This window comes from Equus przewalskii, chromosome 3, assembly GCF_037783145.1.
Source record: "Equus przewalskii isolate Varuska chromosome 3, EquPr2, whole genome shotgun sequence".
Taxonomy (NCBI): Eukaryota; Metazoa; Chordata; class Mammalia; order Perissodactyla; family Equidae; genus Equus; species Equus przewalskii.
In genome coordinates this window covers 21,840,874-21,860,220 of record NC_091833.1, presented here as the reverse complement: position 1 = coordinate 21,860,220, position 19,347 = coordinate 21,840,874, and the positions used below count along the sequence as shown (strand labels likewise).

At 43.6% G+C, this 19,347-nt stretch overlaps 1 protein-coding gene across 18 annotated transcripts; it reads right to left on the bottom strand.

The window, feature by feature from the left end:
- Positions 1–145: 145 nt before the first annotated feature.
- On the bottom strand, positions 146–17,837 carry ZNF821 (zinc finger protein 821). 18 transcript variants are annotated; one of them, XM_070613844.1, is made up of 11 exons: positions 16,631–16,770; positions 15,906–15,968; positions 14,545–14,709; positions 14,376–14,448; positions 13,189–13,305; positions 8,481–8,594; positions 6,485–6,610; positions 3,804–3,949; positions 3,014–3,118; positions 1,881–2,047; positions 146–1,106 (listed from the first exon to the last, which is right to left on the bottom strand). In XM_070613844.1, the coding sequence occupies exons 6-11, from the start codon at positions 8,515–8,517 to the stop codon at positions 452–454; spliced, it is 1,236 nt and encodes a 411-aa protein (XP_070469945.1). In that variant the 5' UTR covers positions 8,518–8,594; positions 13,189–13,305; positions 14,376–14,448; positions 14,545–14,709; positions 15,906–15,968; positions 16,631–16,770; the 3' UTR covers positions 146–451. The 18 variants fall into 18 exon arrangements, with proteins under 18 accessions (XP_070469945.1, XP_070469938.1, XP_070469943.1 ...); XM_070613837.1 differs by lacking the exon at positions 8,481–8,594 and having other exon boundaries at positions 14,545–14,739; XM_070613842.1 differs by lacking the exon at positions 14,376–14,448 and having other exon boundaries at positions 14,622–14,739.
- Between the last annotated feature and the right edge of the window lie 1,510 nt (positions 17,838–19,347).

Here is a 19,347-nt window from a genome sequence, read left to right as displayed (position 1 = left end):
AATAAGGGATCTTTGCTTGGAGAGGAGCACCCTCCCTCAGAAAACGACAATCTGCCAGAAGTCACTGCTTGAAAACTTCTACCCAGGTCTCTCCTAGATCAATTCATTTGCTAGAATGAAACAGAGAAAAACAGGAAAGGACCAGTAAAGATAAAATTAATTTATTTGCTCTGACAACTCCATGGGCCACATTGGGGCCCCACAGTCCTAAAGCGTACCCTACAGCAGTGGGCTGGGGAGTCCAGTTCTCTGTGGGCTGGGGAGGCCAGTGCCTGCTCCCTTGTCCAGAGCTGCCTTGAGCTGGGTCCTTCCTGACTCCATCATCCTGCTCCCACATGCAAGGGGTACACAGGTCCACCTGCAAAAACCCTGGGCCTGCCTCTGGCAGCAAGGACAGGGCCCTGATCCCTGTGGGCCTGGGTGGGCGGGTGAGCAGGCAGGAGGGTGTGGTTCAGTGTAGAGAGCTGCTATTCTGCTCTTCAAAGGCCATCTTGCCCAGGAGCTGGCTGTCCAATTCTACCCCACTCACCGGTAGCTGGAAGAAGTTCATTTCAGCTGCTAAGGCTGCCATGGCAGAAGGGTCCTGGCCAAACTGAGCTCGCAACATCATGTCCATTTTCTCCAGCCTCCTCTTGAGCCGCTTGGCCTCCCGCTCCCGGATGAGCCGGGCCTGCCGCTTCTCTGGGGTTTCATTGGCCCGCTTCAGCCTCATGGCCTCCCGATCCCGCTGCAACCTGCGTGCCCGCTGCTCATCTGTCTCCTGCATGCGCTGCAGGCGCTTGGCCTCGCGGTCCCTCATGCGTCTTACCTCCCGTTCCTCGGGGGTCTCATTGTCCCGCCGGCTCTTCTTGGCCGTGCGCTCTCGTTCCAGCCGCTGCAGCCTTACTTCCAAAGGCTCATTCTGTCGACGAAGAGCCCACTTGCGTACACTGGGGGTCTGGGATTCCAGTAGCTTCCGGTAGGCAGCACAGTTGTTGCACACAAGCAGAATTCCAGCAGGGTACACTGGAGGACTAAAAGCAATGTCCTTCCCCTCAGCACTGGAGGGGCCCTCACTGTGAGCTGGGGGTAGGGATTCCATATTAAGTACTTCAGGAAGTTTCTCACTGGAAAGCAAAAATATTGGATGGTTAGTGTCACCTTCTAGCAAGGCTTAGGTATCCAGCCCTGATACTCTTGTCCTACCAGGCCAGTTGCTCCAAGTTCACCACTAGGGGTCAGTTTGAGTGCTCAGGAGACCTCTTCTACCTCTCCACCCCTGCTCTGTGGCCTACGGTGTCTATCAAGTCTTAAAGCCCACCTGGAGTTAAAGACAGAGCCAACTGCCACAGCAAGTCACCAGATCAGAGTCATCCTTACAATGTGCAGTTTTCATTCAAGCTAGAACGATGGTGTGTGGTAGGAGCTGTGCAGAGCAGTCCTCCCTCAGGTGGAAGCTGCCTTCAGGGAAGGTACAGTCCACTGGCTCAGCGGCCTCCTCCCCTGGCCAACTCTATTATACACTAGCAAATGGGACTAGGGCACAATTCACACAGTTCTAGTCTTCCTGAGACACAGTAGAGACTATGTCCTCGGAGCAGGTCCTCTCAGCACCCTGTAAGTTCTTACTCCATGCTTTATCATGAATATTCCTAGACTTCCCCACATCTCTTTCTAGATGAAAATATCATTGCGATAGAGGAAAGAAATGGGAATTCATTTTCCTTTGGGGATATCCAATGAAACAGGCATATTTACTAGGCTCATTACTTGTCTTTCCAAAGAGTCAAGAGTCAGCTGCCTTTGTATTACCTTTCTCTAGCACTCACTTTGACTTGGGAGAGCAGAACCCACCCCCAGTAATTTGTTCCCAGCACAAGAAGGTTAGATGCTCGGCTAACCTGTTAAATGTGGCATGGCTGGTGAAACGGGTTCCACATACAGCACAGTTAGACCGCTGGTCCTCAGAGTGGATTAGGAGGTGGCGACCCAATGACCCTGGAGAGCTAAGGGCCCGGCCACAGACAGGACACATGTAGCTCTTGGCGCTCACCACTGCTGCAGTGTGCTGTAAAACAGAGCCTTCAGCTGTCAACTCATGCAACCTCCAGGACAATCTACACCCACTCAGGACCTACTTTCTGGAAACGTCCCCTTTCCTTAGTCTCAGAACAAAGGACTTGCAACTATTCTCCCTGTTTAATACCTGGGAAAGTAAGTATTAACGGACCTTCAGAAGGGCAAGGCCATTCAATTCATTGCTAAGATTTTATTAGTTTGAGTTCTGACTGCTTTGTGGGACACATGACTGGCTTGAGGAACAATGGGACTCCAGACTCAGAGCCCTCTTCAGAGCCTGAGAAGAATTCATGCTTGGGATAATTTCTCTCTGTCTGCTTGCCTCACATTGTGCAGGTACAAGTGCATGTTAAGGGAGCGGTGAAGGCCAAGTCTAGAAGCTGGCTGGGAAGACTGGCAGCCAAAGGTATTTAAGTGTCCTGCTTTTCCTTCAAGCTTTTAAAAAACAGTCTTCTAAAGAAATGCTTCTCCTCAGGAACCAACTATCTTTATGTTAAAACCCAGGCTGCCATGTGTGCTGATGCCCTTTCAATAGCTCACAAGGCATGTGTGCTTTGCGATTGGATCGGGGAAAAACGCAAAAATTTGTCATATTCTGAGCCCCTCATTTATATTAACTTTCTGCAATATTTCAGAAACATTTATGTTAACTCATTTTTTCTTTTTTAAAACAAAGCCCTCGTTATTAACAAATGTTAGTTTCTATTTCACTATTTAAAATATGCATTAAATAATTTAGAAAAAAATGATAATTTTCATAATGTGTCTGCCTGGGAATCCAGAAGTATTTACCTAACATATCCCACTTATTCTCTAAAATGTTCTGGATTTGAGTGAGGATTGGAGTGGAGTCTTAACGGAGGCAACAACCCAAGGTTCCTTCAGGAGCTGGAGGCAAAGGATAAACAGGCTGCTGGCCCTCGTGTTCCAGAGCACACAGCTCCCCAGGCCATACCTGGTACACGTGAGCAATCAGCTGCTCCCGACTCCCACAGTCTAGCTGGCACAGGGGACACTGGCAGAGTCCAAGTAAGGGGTCAGAATTCAAATTCTCCGTGACCTGCAATTCAACAAGGAGGCAATTCATTAAGACTATTGACCAGTCTCTTCCCTGCCCCTACTTCTTTTAACAGGGTATCCTGTTAAAAGGATCACAACTTGGTATCACATATTATTCTTAGGTTCCTATATGAACCAAAAGAAAATGCAATAGGAAAAAAAGGAATGAAATTTGCACCCATCTCCATTTTCTCCAAGGCTTCCTGCATAAGGACAAATGATTGCCCCAGAGAGAGCTTATCTACTGTTTTCCCTAAAGTAAACTCTTTAAAGAGAGGATTAGCTTCCCTCTTGCCATGCTTCCTGCAGGAATCCTCAGGAAACAATTTAGTAAGAAGATGGCACTTCAGGTAACACTATGACTTAAATGTGCAAGCATATTCAAGACTACACCTCAGGAAGTCAGCTGATAGTTTTGCAAAGGTGGACAGTCTGTCTGGAAACAAGTGGGGAGCTTAGGACGGACAGCTGTACGTGGGTGTAGTGACACGTAGGTGGAAAAGGAAAGCTCAGTGTGATGAGACCTGTGTGTCTGAGGTTTGGTAACTGGCACTGTGAAGGAAGAGAGGCTTCATATGAAGGCCCAGGAAACCGTCAGAGGCAAGACTTATAAGCGGATGACATGCCTCAGGGCCCAGTAGAAGGGTGAATGGAGTTCCCAGACTCAGGGGCCATTTGTCACTTGCCTCATGTTCTACCACTTTGTTCCCACCAACAGGCTGTTCTGCATTTTCTAACTCTTTTTCCACTTTGACCACCCCTCCATCTTCCTCTGATGTGTGGGAAGAGACTTCATCTTGCGTGGTCTCCTCTTCATCACCCTCACTGTCACCTGGAACACACAAACTGGTTACTTGTTCTGCCTTTTGCATGAATACATCTTCAGTTGCTTTCCACCCTAGAGTTTGCAGCTATAGTAGAAAACATTTTCAGATCTTCCATAATATAGTTTGTGTCAGTGCTTAGTAGGATAAAAGTTATGTTAAGTGGAAGCCAATTATAGCTCTTGTTTATAATGCCAAATACACACTAAAGAGAAAATCTGAGGCAAAACTGCATTGGAAAATGGTTATTGGGTCCTGTACATTATCACAAAATAATAACTTCTTACACATGGTTCCCAAATATCTCACACTTCAAATCACACCTCCCATGCACCTCACACCATGCTCATTCCCACAACACACCACCTCTGACTTACCAACACTTCTCACTGATTTTATTACTTACTTTTCTCCATAACCCCCTGCACAATTTCTCTGTGGTGTCAAGTATACTATTCTATTCTGAGTCCCACTAATCTGTTCTTTCCCAAGAAACCCCAAGACACACTTACAGAAATACCAACAAGATTTTCTTTCCTCTTGTCAATAAAGGAGGCAGTAGTAAATTAGGTAAAAAAGATGTCACTTTACAGAGAAAGGGCTGTTCAGTACAGTGGAAAAATTAGCACAGCAACCAACCTCAGGCAGTCTGTAGTTGTATTTGACTCACTGTGTTCTTACTCTGCTAGAAACTCAGCATTCTAGACTAAATAAATCTATTGTTTCCTTTGGTTCTTTGAATTATCTGATGGATGACTGAATGCATTAAGTGGCGGCAACAGGCCATTCTTTTCTTTAGGATAAAATATAATTTCTTGTGACTAAAATAAGAATTGAGTTTGTTTTCCTTTAGGGGCAGGGTGCGGCTGTGAGAAGGTCTGCTTGTTGCTGGGGGATCTGCAAGGTTTGTGTGATATTTCACTGTATTATTTACAAAAGAGGGGAAAAAATGATTAAAAACAAAACCCATGATAACGAAGAGAGTTCTTTCAGAAAGGAAAAAAAACAGTACTAGTACCTTGAAGATCACAAGAGGAAGCCAAGCCTAAGAAAGCTGTCAGACTCCAGCCCCAACCCAACCCACCTAGATCGTGGACTTCTGGGCCTGACTGTAAGCAAGGAAGAAATACAGGGTAGAGTTTCACCAGTCTCTCTGCATCAGCTTACAGTTCCTAGCTAACAGTGCTTCTTGTTTTCTCTCTACTGTCCCTTGCATAATTTCTAAATCACCAATGTGTGGGCAAAACTGGTTACATTCCCTGTCTTCATAAGAAAATCTAGCTAAATCATCTGCTAGTAGATACCTGTGTCTGTTAGATACTCTGCTTGATTGGTGTACTGAATTTGGGCCCTGGAAAGATCTATGGTACATATGCCTTATTCCCCAGCCCAAAGTTTTAGTTTGAATCCATCTCAGTAATAAAGGATTGGCACAGATTAAATCATACCATATTTTCTTACCAGCTTATTTGGAATACTTGTAAATTTAGTCTAAGACAACATTGTATCAAACATATTTTTGTAAATTTATCAAAAATCCAAATATATCTCTCTACTAAAAAGAGTTTTAAAAAATAAGTATGCTGTCTAGAGGGATGATGCATCTTTTCCAGAATGGAAACCTATTAGACTTTTATAGATGTTGCCATTCCTACCTGTCACTCAAACTGGTGGCTCCCTCAGGTTTTCTAGAAATATTTGGGTTCATTTTTATGTACCTGAGCAATTAACTGCTAAATTATTATTATTATTTTGTTGCTAAATTATTAGTTTGAGTGGAAACTGTAGCTCCTAGAAGGGTGCAGAACTCTCTCCCTCTTCATTCTTCCTCAAGCCCAAATGTGGAGAAAAATCAGAAATGTCACTCTGAATTGACACTAATAATAACCAATATCAGATGGATAAGATTAGTCAAGTGTAGAAATCATCCTAGGAAATACATCTCAAAGTGTATTTGTTCAGTCAGGTCATGGAACAGACAATCCATGAGACTCAACTGGTTACCAGCCACTGTCTTTGCCATCTCTTAACCACAGGGATCTACTTAGGACTTGGTGTGGGAAGATCTCCACATCAGCATTTTATATGATGCATAATCTCATTAGTAAGCAAATATTCTTGTATAACATTAAATGGGGCCCTCAAGCAAAAGTTTCACTAATGCCACTTACATTTTATTAATTAAGAATAAAAGGATCCTAGGAGGCAGGGATTGTTTTCTTTTCATCTGACCTAACCCAGAGGCTGCTTGAGCACTAATTATTCCTTTGTCCCTCTCTACCACTATCATCACAAACCTATCTGTGCATGGCACTGTGCTAAGTACTACAGTCCATGAGTTAAAAAAAAAACATAATGCCAAACCTATTCTCTGGATAAGCATATGCCTATACACCTTAGAACACATTTGGGAACACTGAGGATCCACAAATCTCCTTCTTCATGTCTTCCTCCCAACCCCCATGCACAATCCCCAGAGCACACACACTCTGATAATTCTTCTCCCATTGCCCTGAGTCATTACCAGAAGGTGCAGAACTCACTGCTACTGGAGTCCTGATCTCTTAGTTGTTGGATAGCTTGTCGCTGACTGCCAAGGTCTCCAGGAAAATCAGTTTTCATCATCGCCTGGCGGGCTTGCTCTTCTAGCCCAGCAAATACTTGATCCCCTGGTGGTCACAAGGAAAAATAGTCAGGCCACCAGCTGGGCAGCACATCCCCAGGCAAGCTGGTTGGAAAGTCAGACCATTCAAAGGTAGGAGACAGGCAAGAACCCTGTGGTGAGGTCGTTCATCTCCAAGTCAGCTTGTTGCTTCCAACAGTTTCTGCGTGCAGCTACTCTTCCTGGGCAGTAAGCCAGATGCTCTAAAAAGCATCACATGCTTCCCTTAAATTCTCCTAATTTTGACTCCTTTCAAAAGGTGATCCATTGCTGCTTTACAAATTTAACTTCAGAATCTCAACTCCAATTACAACCTTCCATCAGGACTGGGGAGACAGAGGCAAGAAGAGGCAAAGTGATGGGATGAAGATGGGGCAACAAATTTGGGTACAATCTCTGCATCTTAATGTACTAGCACAATGGCCCAGACTCAGTGTCTATCTGACTATAAACAAGTGCCTCAAATAAACTGTCTAAAGAAAAGTGTCTCTAATCCCATCTTTCATCCACTCTCCTTCCAAGACATGCTCTGGAAGTTCTTCCTTGACTCTCTTTCTAATGTCTATCAGAACTAGCCATGAGCAAATCAGCAACTGGTTGAATAATGGATTAAAAAGAGAACAGATAATATATGAACTCATTTCTGCTGAAGAACAAACTTCCTAAAACATGCCAACTAATTTGCAACAAATAGTATTTCATCTAGTCTCCTTGGTCCAAGGTAAGTTGTTTTGTTTTTTTGGTAAGGGGTATCCAAGAGCCCTGGACCCAAACTTGATTATGCATTTACTTCTGAGGAACTCTGCAGAGTGGTTATTGAAGAGTTAACATTTAAGTGCTCTTTTATTTCCAAGAGGCAAACTAAGGAGAAAAGAGAATTGGGTTTCTTGAGGTTTCCATTATCTCAGTCAAAGTGGAAACTACAGTCAGCCACCAAGAGAGAAAAAAAAAAGCCCTACTGAAATGTTTGACAACAGAACAGTCACTTTCTTACTGAAGAGAGAAAGGAAAGTAAACAGGCTCAGGTTTCGATAGAGGATACAATGATGTAGGAGGAATGAACTGGTCAGTCGACCTGCACTACGAGTCTGTGGGCAGTGAAAGAGTTGATGTGAAGTAGGCTTCATGTGATTCACTTAGGCATTTGTTCAGCAAATATTCATTAAGCATCTACTCTATGCTAAGTGCTAAACACCAATAATAGCTATGATTTGCACTTTCTAGTTCCAGGCTCCATGTTAAGTGCTTTATAGTTGTTATCTCACCTTAATTCTCTGCAAAACTCTATGTGGTAGGTATTACTCCCCCATACTTTACTTAGGAGAAAACTAAGGTCTATGGTGGAACTAAGTATTCAAACCCAGATCTGTCCAACTCTAATATCCATATTTTTAAGCTGCTTTCTGGTAGAGATGTAAGCAGAAGGTTAGGCAGTTCATCAGAATGGGTTTGCTGAAAACAAACAGTTGTCTCTATGTGAGAATGGCTCTGATCCTAGTATTAGTGTTACCTTCAGACCATGTAAAACTGATACATACAACTCAAATATCAAAATAATCTTCTCAGGGCCAGTATATGACAAAAGGAACCATCATTTTGATGGTTCTGATACCATGTGTTGAGTTATCATGCCTAGTTTAGAGTAACTAACTAATATAATGGCTACTCTGACTGATACTGTGAGTGGGAATAGAGGTGGTTAGAGTTCAAGTGTACATCTAGCCACACAGCCCTCAAGCACAGGAAAGATAAGCTGCTTTAAGTCAACTTTCATAATATCCAAGATGACACTGGATATAAATTATTGTTAGGGAAAGCAAAAAATGAATTGCGTTATAGCACCTCCTCTTCCTTCTTTGCAGAAGTGAAATATTTACTTTCTCCATGTTGGTTCCACTGCAACCACAAGACCATGGCCAACTGGAACAGTTACTGAATTCTTCCGGGTAGATGCATGTTTTCAGACTTGGTGACCACAGGCAGATATGGCACTAAGGAACAAGTTATGTATCAGCATATGATTACCAAGGGGCAGACCATTCTCATCAGTGACACTTTTCATCTCTAAAGAAGTCTACCCAGAACCAGCTAGGTTTATAAAAAGAATATACACTTCTTAATTTTTCCTTTCTTAATAGGGCCTCACCATTGGATCAGTAGAAGGGCACCTAAAAAAATATGTACTTTGCAAGATCAGCTAGTAATTCAGTTTAGTCTCTATAAACTTGCGCTCAAAGTGTATTTTTGTCTATTGATGTAGTTCTTATATTTTATTCTATTCCTGACTTAGGAAAAAGGCTAAGGCAAACTTTATTCCTCAGGGCTGTTCCTATTTTAAACATCAACATAAAGCAAAATATATAAAAACCATAATGAAGTAATTTTGGCAGACCTCATAGGAAAAGATATGTGAATAATCTTTCAGTAGTCACTATTTACCTCATTCCCTAAATCTGACTGTCCAAAATTATCCTTTCATAAGAAGGTAGTGAGACCTGCTAAAAGTATGTCTCATTAACTCAAGTATAATGTGATCCATAGAGATACTAGTGATTAAGAAGTGTTATACAAATGCCTGATTTTATAATGTAGAATTATTATTTCCTTCTATCTTGAGACTGTTGGAGTAGGTTAAAAAAAATCCTCTGGTCTCTAGATATTAATGTAGGGCAACCATCTTATTTAACATGGGTATTTATTTGTCTATTAATAGTTAGGAACAAGTTGTCTAAGCGTCACAGTAAAGAGCAAGGTGCTACCTCTCCTTTTTTTGGTATGAAATCAAGATACCGTTTGTCTGATTTGGCTAAGGTTTTTCAGACCAGATAAGAACAATACCATGCAAGCAAGTTTATAGAACAGATGAGAAGACTGAGATGAAAGTTATTGAAAGGCAAAGATTTTACAATTCTCTTTCTTGAATCCTTGGTGCAGTTAAATAAATGCAATTTCTGGCTGGTTGAAATTACGTAAAGCAGCTGAAACATATTCTAAGAGAGCAGATGTCAAATTCAGAAAAAATGAGCTAGTATTGGGAATGAGGAGCTTAGGATTCCATTTGTACCTGACAGTCTCTGTAACCCAAGGTGCTATCACCTGTTGGGAATATAGCCATTTACCTCACAAAGATGTTGAGAGAATGAACGAAGACAAAACAAGTTGTACTTTTTAGAAGAGAAGGGACTTGAACAGCTTTTTTTCCTACTTCTCTGTAAAAGCTGAAAAGTGTTTAATTGAAGTTGAAAGTTTTTAGTCTCGTATGTACTTTGCAATCTGAAAACAAGTCTCTTAAGAAAAAGCAGTTTTCCTTTTCTTAGTGGTTTGCTTAGTATAAACATACCGAATGAGAGAGTGCAAGGGACTCCATTTTCAACCTCTTTAGAAAGAGCTGACAGAACTCGGAACAGAGTGAGATGAGGAAGGAAGGAGGCAAGAAGGTCTAACAGAGACTTCAGCCCATCAGCAGTTTCTCTGTGACTAACAATTCTGCGCTTTTATTCCAAAAGCTCTGCATCAAGTCTATTAATGTACTGGGCAAAACACAAAAGTCTGCCTTGATGTTTCTGAGGAAGAGATCATGACAGTAATTTAGATACAGAGACTGTTCTGAGGAAAGCCAAGTAAATGCCAGAGCAGCCTGCCCATTGACTTTTAAAGCGGATCTGACAAATGCTGCCAGGCTACAGCAGGGGGATTCTTAATATATTCTTTTAGGCGGGCTTTGAGCTTCATGCCACACAATCTTCTTCTCAGAAGGCAGATCTAATGGAGCTCAGCCATTACTCTGCTCAAGTGCTGACTGGCTTTGAAATTTACGCAAAGCTTCTGTAGACTTTCCTGCCTCCCAGACCTCGAGTCCATTCCATTTACTTTAAATAGATGCGCAGCATTAAATTCCATACATTTGATTGGTTCCATTTCACTGCAAGGGGATAGGAGACTCAAGTGGTCAGAAGACTGAAATTACCTCTTTCTACTTGCCATTACTATCACGGGCAATGAGAAGATGACCTTTCAAAAAAGGCAGAATCCGCTTTAGTCCCCAAATAGTAAATAAATAGAAGGTTCTGAGAGACCAGCAAATTTCAGTCTCTTTTCTTCTTCGGGCAAGCTTAGTCCATCACTTGGGAAGCCCTCACAGTTCCATGTCCAAATGGATCACTGAAAACAGCCCCTCGCTGGGTGTCTGCCCTTTAGTTTCAGCTGAACATTTCTGTTCACAGCCTCTTAATGGTCACTACCACAGAGCCTGCAAAGTCCCTCCCACTCCACCACAATACAGCGTTCACTCGCCCTGGAAACTGCATTTCTGTAGCTGTGGATGTATGACATTGTCTCCTCCATGGCTTGTTTGTCCATCTGTTTTCCCACTCCAATACCAGCTCATCCTGGGTTTGACTGAATATGGTGGGAGGAGATGCAGCTAATGGATATATGTTATGTGGATGCAGGCATAGGCCACATAAGCCTTTACCGGTACCCCTGGCCTTACCACAATCATGCCATCATCCCTGCCAGCTACTTTCCTCAAATCTAACCAGTCTCTGTGGACAGGTGGCTTTTATAGGTAAACACCAACTCCTATGATTGCCTTATTTGTGAATACATCATCTCTACTAGGAGTATCTTTCCTGCCCTACCTTCTTGGGGTCACATCTGTGTCTTTTATCAATAGTCACCTTCAAGCAATCCTCTTAAACTCTGTGGTGGATTACTTATTCTAGAGATACTTCATTTTATCTCTTTCAACAATCCTCACATTCAAGTCCATTAAGTTTTACCGTTTTAGCAGCAATTTCTAAATCCTTCCTAAACCACTCACTTTTATATTAAGCAGGCTTCCACATCCACCTACTCCAGAATACAGTCCTAGAAGCATCCAACTTGTTCGGTCTTATAAAACTTTTCCAGGACTTAAATTGAAGAATTAATTGTCTATGGAGCTGTGCTACCCTAATCTCATTAATCTATAAGATGCTGAAGTCCTCTTAATTCCTCTGTTCCTACTGTTTTCTCTCCTACTCTTGAAATTACCCAATAAGATAAAATAAGGTACATAGTGCCTGGCATAAATAAATTTTAGTCCTCTTAACTCCTTGACTAATCTATCCTCTCAAATGTAGATTTTTTTCCTTTTAAAAAAAACTCATATGTTATACCACTGAATTCTCTTCAAATGTTGCTGTATTTTATTTGGTCAGTCCTCCATAATAATAGGGAGCTATGCGTCTCTTTTATAAACATTTGGGTGAGGATGCTTATCTCTTCAGGTCATAGGAAATTATCTGGTTAATTATCTCAAATCTGCATAGACATATTAATGTTAATTTAATAAGGCACTTTTGAATACCCTCTGAGCAGTGCTAGAAGTAGAGAGGGATAGTAGGAAATATACATGGGATATAGTCTCTGCCCTTTGGAAATTTACAATCTAATTGCTGAACTAAAACATACATATGAAACTGTTGAGAAACAATGCAAGACGACAGTGCATACCTGGTCTTCCTGTTACCAGTCTCTCCTTCATGTGACCCATCCCACACTGCTTCATAGGTCTAAAACACTGCATTATAAACGTCACTCCACTCCCCCTGCTTAAAAGCCTTCAGTAGCTCTGTACAGTCTTCAGAATGAGATTTGAACTTTGCCTGGCCTCCAGGCCTCTACAATGTAGAGTTAAACATCTCCAACCTTGTGTCCTGTGACTTCTCCTTCATATAAAGTCTCCTTGACCCCTGAACACATGTGCATTCCCCCTTGTATCTTTTCCCACATCATTTTCCCTACCTGATTTCACCTCTCCCTTCCTCTTATTTTAAAATCCACTTTCTACCTTCTAAGGCCTAGTTCAAGTTCATGGTCTAGGGCCTCTTCCATCAAGCACTCCCTTGCTACCTCAGTCCAGGGAGCTCTTTCCTTCCTCTTAACTTCTGTAGTACACTCTGTCTGCAGCAACCCTGTTTGGCACTTAGCGTATACTATCTTGTTTTTTTGTGTTTTTTTGAGGAAGATCAGCCCTGAGCTAACATCTGCTGCCAATCCTCCTCTTTTTGCTGAGGAAGACGGGCCCTGGGCTAACATCCATGCCCATCTTCCTCTATTTTATATGAGACACCTGCCACAGCATGGCCCTACAAGCAGTGTGTGGGTCTGCACCCAGGATCCGAACCAGCAAACCCCAGGCCACTGAAGCGGAGCATGGGAACTTAACTGCTGCGCCACCAGGCGGCTCCTATCTTGTATTTTTATATTATTTAAATATATATATCTGTGGCTACATTATAGTCTTACGCATCCTTCTACTGTTTCACAGCCCTGGGATCCAGCACAAGGCTTTGCACAAAGTAGATATCCTTTCAATGTTTGTTAACGTGAATACTAAGGATGAATCAAGTGTACCTACTCCTGAGACAAGTTTCTAACACCTCCTCTAGCAACCAAACACACTTTACATCCATCGTGTTCAACACCTTTAACCCTTTTTTCCTTCACAAATTAGGGTGAGCCTCTCACCTAAATTCAGATTACTCTTCCATTCCAACCCTCAACGTTCCCACGTTCCAGAAGACAGAGCCCTATACTCACAGTGAACTTTATTTGGATTTGTCTGTTTCCGACGGGACATGTTTCCCTGGTCCAAGAGCTCTGGCCTTTCCCAGTTTCACAACTGGATATATTACTACCTCCTTGCAGGGCGCTGACCTACAATAAAAAGGATATTGTTAGCACATGTCATTTTGCCCAGAAATTAATACTGAATTAAAAAATAAAAAGACTTTCAAAAATAGTTCTTGAGCATATAAAACTCAACAGCTATAAATAATTAAACTAATTAAAGACAGAAAGAAATGAATAAATCTCTAGCACAACATCAAGGTCCCAAGAAGTTTAAGAGGGGACCCCTTCAGAGGATTTATAGAATTCCACTCTAAATCTATCTGTGGAATCCAGAATACTGTTAAATGATCATGACCAAGGTGACTGGATAGAAAAGGAAGCAAAAAATTCAGGCAGCCAGCGTTAGAAGCACTGCAGGGTCAAAGGGATAACCCTGGTGAATTATAAAAGGAAGCAAAAGGAAGCTAAAGAGGGTGGCAGTTCACATGTCACATGCCCACTGGAAGTCAAGCCCTGCAATCTGCACCAATGGGAGCCTCCAGATGTTTTTCTCAAGAAGTTATCTCGCCTGGAGGTGACAAAGGCATCACATCCCTGTGAGATAGGAAATGTCTCAAAACTCTTAGGCATCTATAAATGAAAACAACTTGGGAAATAGAGTCTCTATCTAGTGATGCAGACACAGTGCTGGACACTGTGGATGACAAGGCACTAAAGCCAATCAGACTTCCAGGGTTGAAGATGGGCTTTCACCAGAAAAGCCAGATGCCATCCACATTGTTGAGTACTAATTCAGTATCCGACTATGAAATATCAACCTGGCTTTGCTCACATGCTCTGGAGCAGTGGTCAAAGTTAATAACTTTAGGGCCTCTTGTCAATCCAGCCTCTATGTAGCAAAGAGATCAGTGGGAGGAACAAAGAGAAAAACTCCCCAAACAAGAAGTTTCCAGAGACATGCACCTGCTTCCCTGAAACAGGAGGGAACAGATACTTAAGCCTGGAGGTTCCTGGTTAGTTATAAGAAAGATTTTCCCAGCAGTAAGTATCGTTAGAGAGTCTGAAATGGATTAGTAGCGGAAGCTGTGAAATTTTCTTTGAAAGACAGAGTGAATTAACAGACATAAATTAAAAAGAGACATTGTCTTTCCTACCAAAGACAAGAATATGGCTCTGGTCACCCTCTAAGTTTTCTTTCAGTTCCTGCCTTCTCAAATTGTACCCACACTGAATAAGAAAATATAAAATTGTAGTTTATTGCCTTAAGAAGCACTGTGAGAGGCTACTACTAGCTATACTTTGCACTCATTAGTGAAGACTCACCTCCTGTTATGCCAACTACCTCCTCTACGTAGCAAGAAAGGACCTCAGCCCTGTAATCAGATCCTGCCTCCCCTTACCAAGAGAAGAAAGAAACCGCAAATGGCAAAGACAGGCCTCCACAGGAAGTGGCAAAGGAAGCAGCTTTCAGGCAGTCTTCTATCATATCTGCATATCAAACACAGTTCTTTTTCAGACCTTCAATTAAAACAAAAACAAAAACAACAAAACTCCAAATGGATACAGTAAAAATCAACTTTAACTATTTAGAGAGCAGTATGCTGAGTGCTAATGCTAATGGTATGTGTTCTCTGTTCTAAGCTTTGTTTGTGTAGATCATTTCTTTCTAATCAAGTAGTTATTTTATTAATGGAAGCAGTGAATGAATATTGCACTTTAGGTCTTTTCCTGTAAGTCTGTGGAATCACAAAGTGGAAAGCTGAATGAAATACAGGTTGTCTATCATTTTTTCTAAAATTTGCAGAGCTACAACCTCTCTATTATATAAGGAAAAAATGGAATCTTAACTAAACTTTAAATTTTCTCCTCAAGATCAGAAATTGAAACTGTGAGATAAAGGTAATAAAGATCCTTCTGAAGGAAGGCCAAATAATTTGAGACAGGCTCTGTTCAAATCAACCTGGTGAGGCAACAGTTCAACACTAAAGCTGTAAGTCAGAAACAGATGAGCATCTGCATATTTAAATCGGCAGTATCCACAGCATCTCACAATCCTCCTAGTGGCCAAACGGGGAATAAACCAGATGGTACCCAATGGGACTTCACACCTGAAGGATTAAGGGGAAAATAAGCAAATACTCTCCCCTCTTTCAAAAAAAGAAAGCCTGTGGAGTCATAGACTCTTGAAAATAAGTAAGAAAATGAATGAATGAATAAACGAATAAACAGCTAGCACTGGAAGTACATTCTTGACCGCACAGCAAGATCTCAGAGGTTAGACAACTGTTTTATAGGCACTAAAAGCTAATAAAATCCACAGACACATTGTCCCAAAGGTCACTCATTCATTTCAACACTGCCTCGGTTCCCAAGCCTGAATCTAAAACCAACACAAAAATGTAAATGAATAGCTGTCTGAACATCACCATCTGGAAGAAAAATGGGATGGGAAGAAAGGTAAACGGTGAGATTCAGGTCTACAAGGGATTCTAGTTTATAGGAAGGCAGCTTTGTCTTGAGACCAAGGTTAAGAGTCCTCAGGAGAGGGAGGGCAAAGGTCTCCCCTTAACACTGTCCCTCCTCTCCCACAGGTGTTAGGTTGCAGCTGCCAGGACACACCACAGACTTTAGCAAGAATAAAAAGGGGGAAATCCAAGCTTTCATAAAAGAGGGTGCACTCCCACCTCCAGCTCTGGTGCAGTTCCCACGGAGCAAAGTAAACTCGTCTGAATCCTAGTGATTTGTATCTGCCAAAAAGGAGAGGACAAGAAAGCTGGTCACGTAGCCACCTTACTCTTCACCCTGTTCCCACTTCTGTTTGGTCTGGAGCATGTGTATAATCAGCCGAGATGGTCCCTGTGACTTCTTCAAGCACGAGCACAGGTACATTCCCAGGAATTATCTGACAAGAGCCAGAGGTCTTCCGAAGCGGCTCGGACAAGCCCTCAGACAAAACAGTCCTCTCAGAATCTAAATTTAGAAGCCTCTCTGCAAGACCACGCCGCTGGACTGACACCCGGGTCGGCTCTCCCACGCCCACCCGCCCCCTCCCCAGCTCCACCCCAGCCTGTCAGCCGCCGGGCCGTCCTGGCCGTGCCCGGCCGAGCCCGACCTGGGCCAGGCGGGGAGGGCGGCGGCGAGGACGCCCCTCCCGCGCCCGAGACCGCCAGAGGGACGGAAAGAGGAACGGCTGGGTGGGGAGCCAGCCGGGTCCGGCCTGGTCTCGGGAAGCCGGGGCAGGGGAGGGTCGGAGCCCGGGCTGCCCCCGCCTCCCAGGCCCGAGCGAGCCCCTAGCCCCTCCGCAGACACAGACAGACAAAAGGACCGACAGCCGGCGACCAAGACGGGGACGAGGAGCCCCTGCATCCTCAGCCGCGCCCCGGGGGGAAGCAGTCGGGGGTCTTTTTACCCGGCGCCTCGGCGCTCCGCGGCGCTCTGGGTGCCTGGGCCCCGCCTCCGGACAGACGGACCGCTGGACAATGGGCCCCGGGCCGCAGCTCGGGCCAGCCGGGCCGGGGCTCTCTGGGACTGAGCCCTAGCAGGCGGAGGGCGGCTCCGGGCCGAGCCGGTGGCTGGGAGCCGAGGGGCGGCGCTGCAGACGGACAAAGCCAACGGCAGACAGACAGACGGAGGGGAAAAGATGGCGACGCGGGCAGCGGGAGCGCGCTGCTCGCGCACAAGCGGCGAGTGGGGCGCGTGCACGAGCCTCTCCTCTCCCCCTCCCCCCTTCTTCAGCTTGGTCCCCCTCCCCGCTCCTCAGGCGCGCGCCCGGCGGCGTGGGCGGGGCTTGAGGGGAGAGGGTCCGGGTAGGCGGGACTTAAGGGAGCATCCAATCACAGACGTTTGAGAGGGGCCTTACCTTCATCCTCGGGCTGTGGAGACCGCCCAAGCCTCACATCCTCCTTGGTCTTTTTCTAGCCGTGTCAGCCCCTAACTCCTCCTGGACCTGTGAACTCCACCCTGACTGTCAGCTCTGATCCTAGTTTCCTACCGCACCTTCGAGTTCAGCCACAAAACCCACATCCCCGAACCACAACTCTGCCGCAGGCTCCCCCTCTCTTTAGCCCAATCTTAGTCTCCCATCTGCCCCAACCCGATCCTTCTCCCTTCATTCCCCCACACCTCAGGGTTTCTTCGGCCCCCAAGGCATTTAATGTGACCGAGACCTTGGGGCCATGAGCCTTTGTGGGAGGGGCTAAGTTCAGCTGTCAGACCCTTGGAGGAGAAAAATCTTTAGATTTCTTTTAGGCATTTAAGTCTCCTATGACTTAGGGGCATAGGATTAATTAAGAGCAGGGTAACTTGTGGCACTGTTGCCCTTTAAGGGGCATTCGGGGCAACTGAGAGTGGTTAGATCCACTTCCTAATAAAACACCTCCTTCCCCCGTCATCATCCTCTTCTATTTCCTCACTACTTTCCTTTCCTTCCTCTCATTCTGTCTTCTTGCAGAATTGCCTAAGCCTGCCTCTGACATAGCTTACCTGGAGAAGTAGGGAATGCAGTGGAAAGAAGATGGGATCTGGTGTTAGAAGTCCCAGCTCTGCCACTCACCAGTCGAGTGACTTTGGGCAAGTCACTTCCCTATTCTGAACCTCTGCTTCTCACGATGTAAAATGGGTAGTAATTCCTGGTCTGTACTTTCATAAGGTTATCGTGCTGATTAAGTGAAATGAAAATATGAAAGCATTATGCAAATATCCCTTATGATTACTGGCCCCAGGAAGGCCCAGCTAATGAGGATGCTGATCCTTGTTTATAAAGCCACAGGTCCTAGTATTTGCAAAAAACTCTCTTGCAAAATGTCCTTCCAATAAATCTCCAATGAGATGATGTCATTTTTCTGCGTCTTGTGTTTAATGTGGGAGAATGGCTGTGTTGAAGGATCTTGGTCCTTCACAGTTCTGTAGTAAACAGCTTATTCATTCGTTCATTCATTGTGGCTGGGATGTTTAGGTAGGAATTATTACTCTTTAACTTCAGGTGAGGAAATATTTTAAATTTTAATTCCTAGGTAACTAGAAAATGGAATATTCTCATCCAATGAGAAAGGTTTTAGTCAGTTTCCTGTAAGAATGCAAGCTCAAATAAACACGGGCTTTATACTTAACAGTAATTCTTAATGAGTTTAGACAGAGACATGCAAGTATGGCTTTATTATGTCACTTTAAAGTTGACATTTTCAACATGAAAGTAGCTGGTAGGTAAAGCATTAGGAGAAAGCCTTTGGTGAGATTTCTTGGCTTCATCATTGCTGCCGTGTAAAGCTGGGCAGATTGTTTCATCTCTTTGAGCTGCAAATAAAATGGGATCTTAATAATGTTATTCTTATAACTTTCTTTTGACCTAGAAATGCCTCTGAGATTTTGTGATTCAGAGTTATAATTAAATAAGGGAAAAATTATTAATTAAGGAATTTGTTTATTTTTCCTCTGCTCTCGCCTAAACTTGGTTTGGATCTAGATGACTTTTTCATTAATTACGGATTTTTTTCAGCTTCAGTTTTTATTTCTATTTTCCCAATCTACTCATGGAGTTATGCTTTACTACTTCACCTGTATTAACTTTCTCTTGAAATACCTTCCTAATCTATTTTATATTTGTTGGCTCCTACAATGACCTTATTGGGGCTTTACATTACATTGGTATTGGTAGGATAATTTAAAGAACTTCATTAAAAAATTTATTAAGGGGCTGGCCTGGTGGCGTAGTGGTTAAGTTTGCATGCTCTGCTTCGGTGACCTGAGGTTCACAGGTTTGGATCCCAGGCGCGGACCTGGCACTGCTGGTCAAGCCATGCTGTGGCGGTATCCCACATAAAATAGAGGAAGGTTGGCACAGACATTACCTCAGGGACGATCTTCCTCAAGCAAAAAGAGGAAGATTGGCAACAGGTGTTAGCTCAGGGCCAGTCTTCCTCAGACACACACACACACAAATTATTAAGATATAATTCACATACTATGAAATTCACTCTTTTGAAGTGTATAATTCAGTGATTTTTAGTATATTCATGAGGTTGTACAACGTCAGCAGTATCTAATTCCAGAACATTCCCATCATCCCAAAAAGAAACCCCCTACCCATTAACAATCACTCCCCATTCTTCCTCCCCCCAGCCCCTGGAA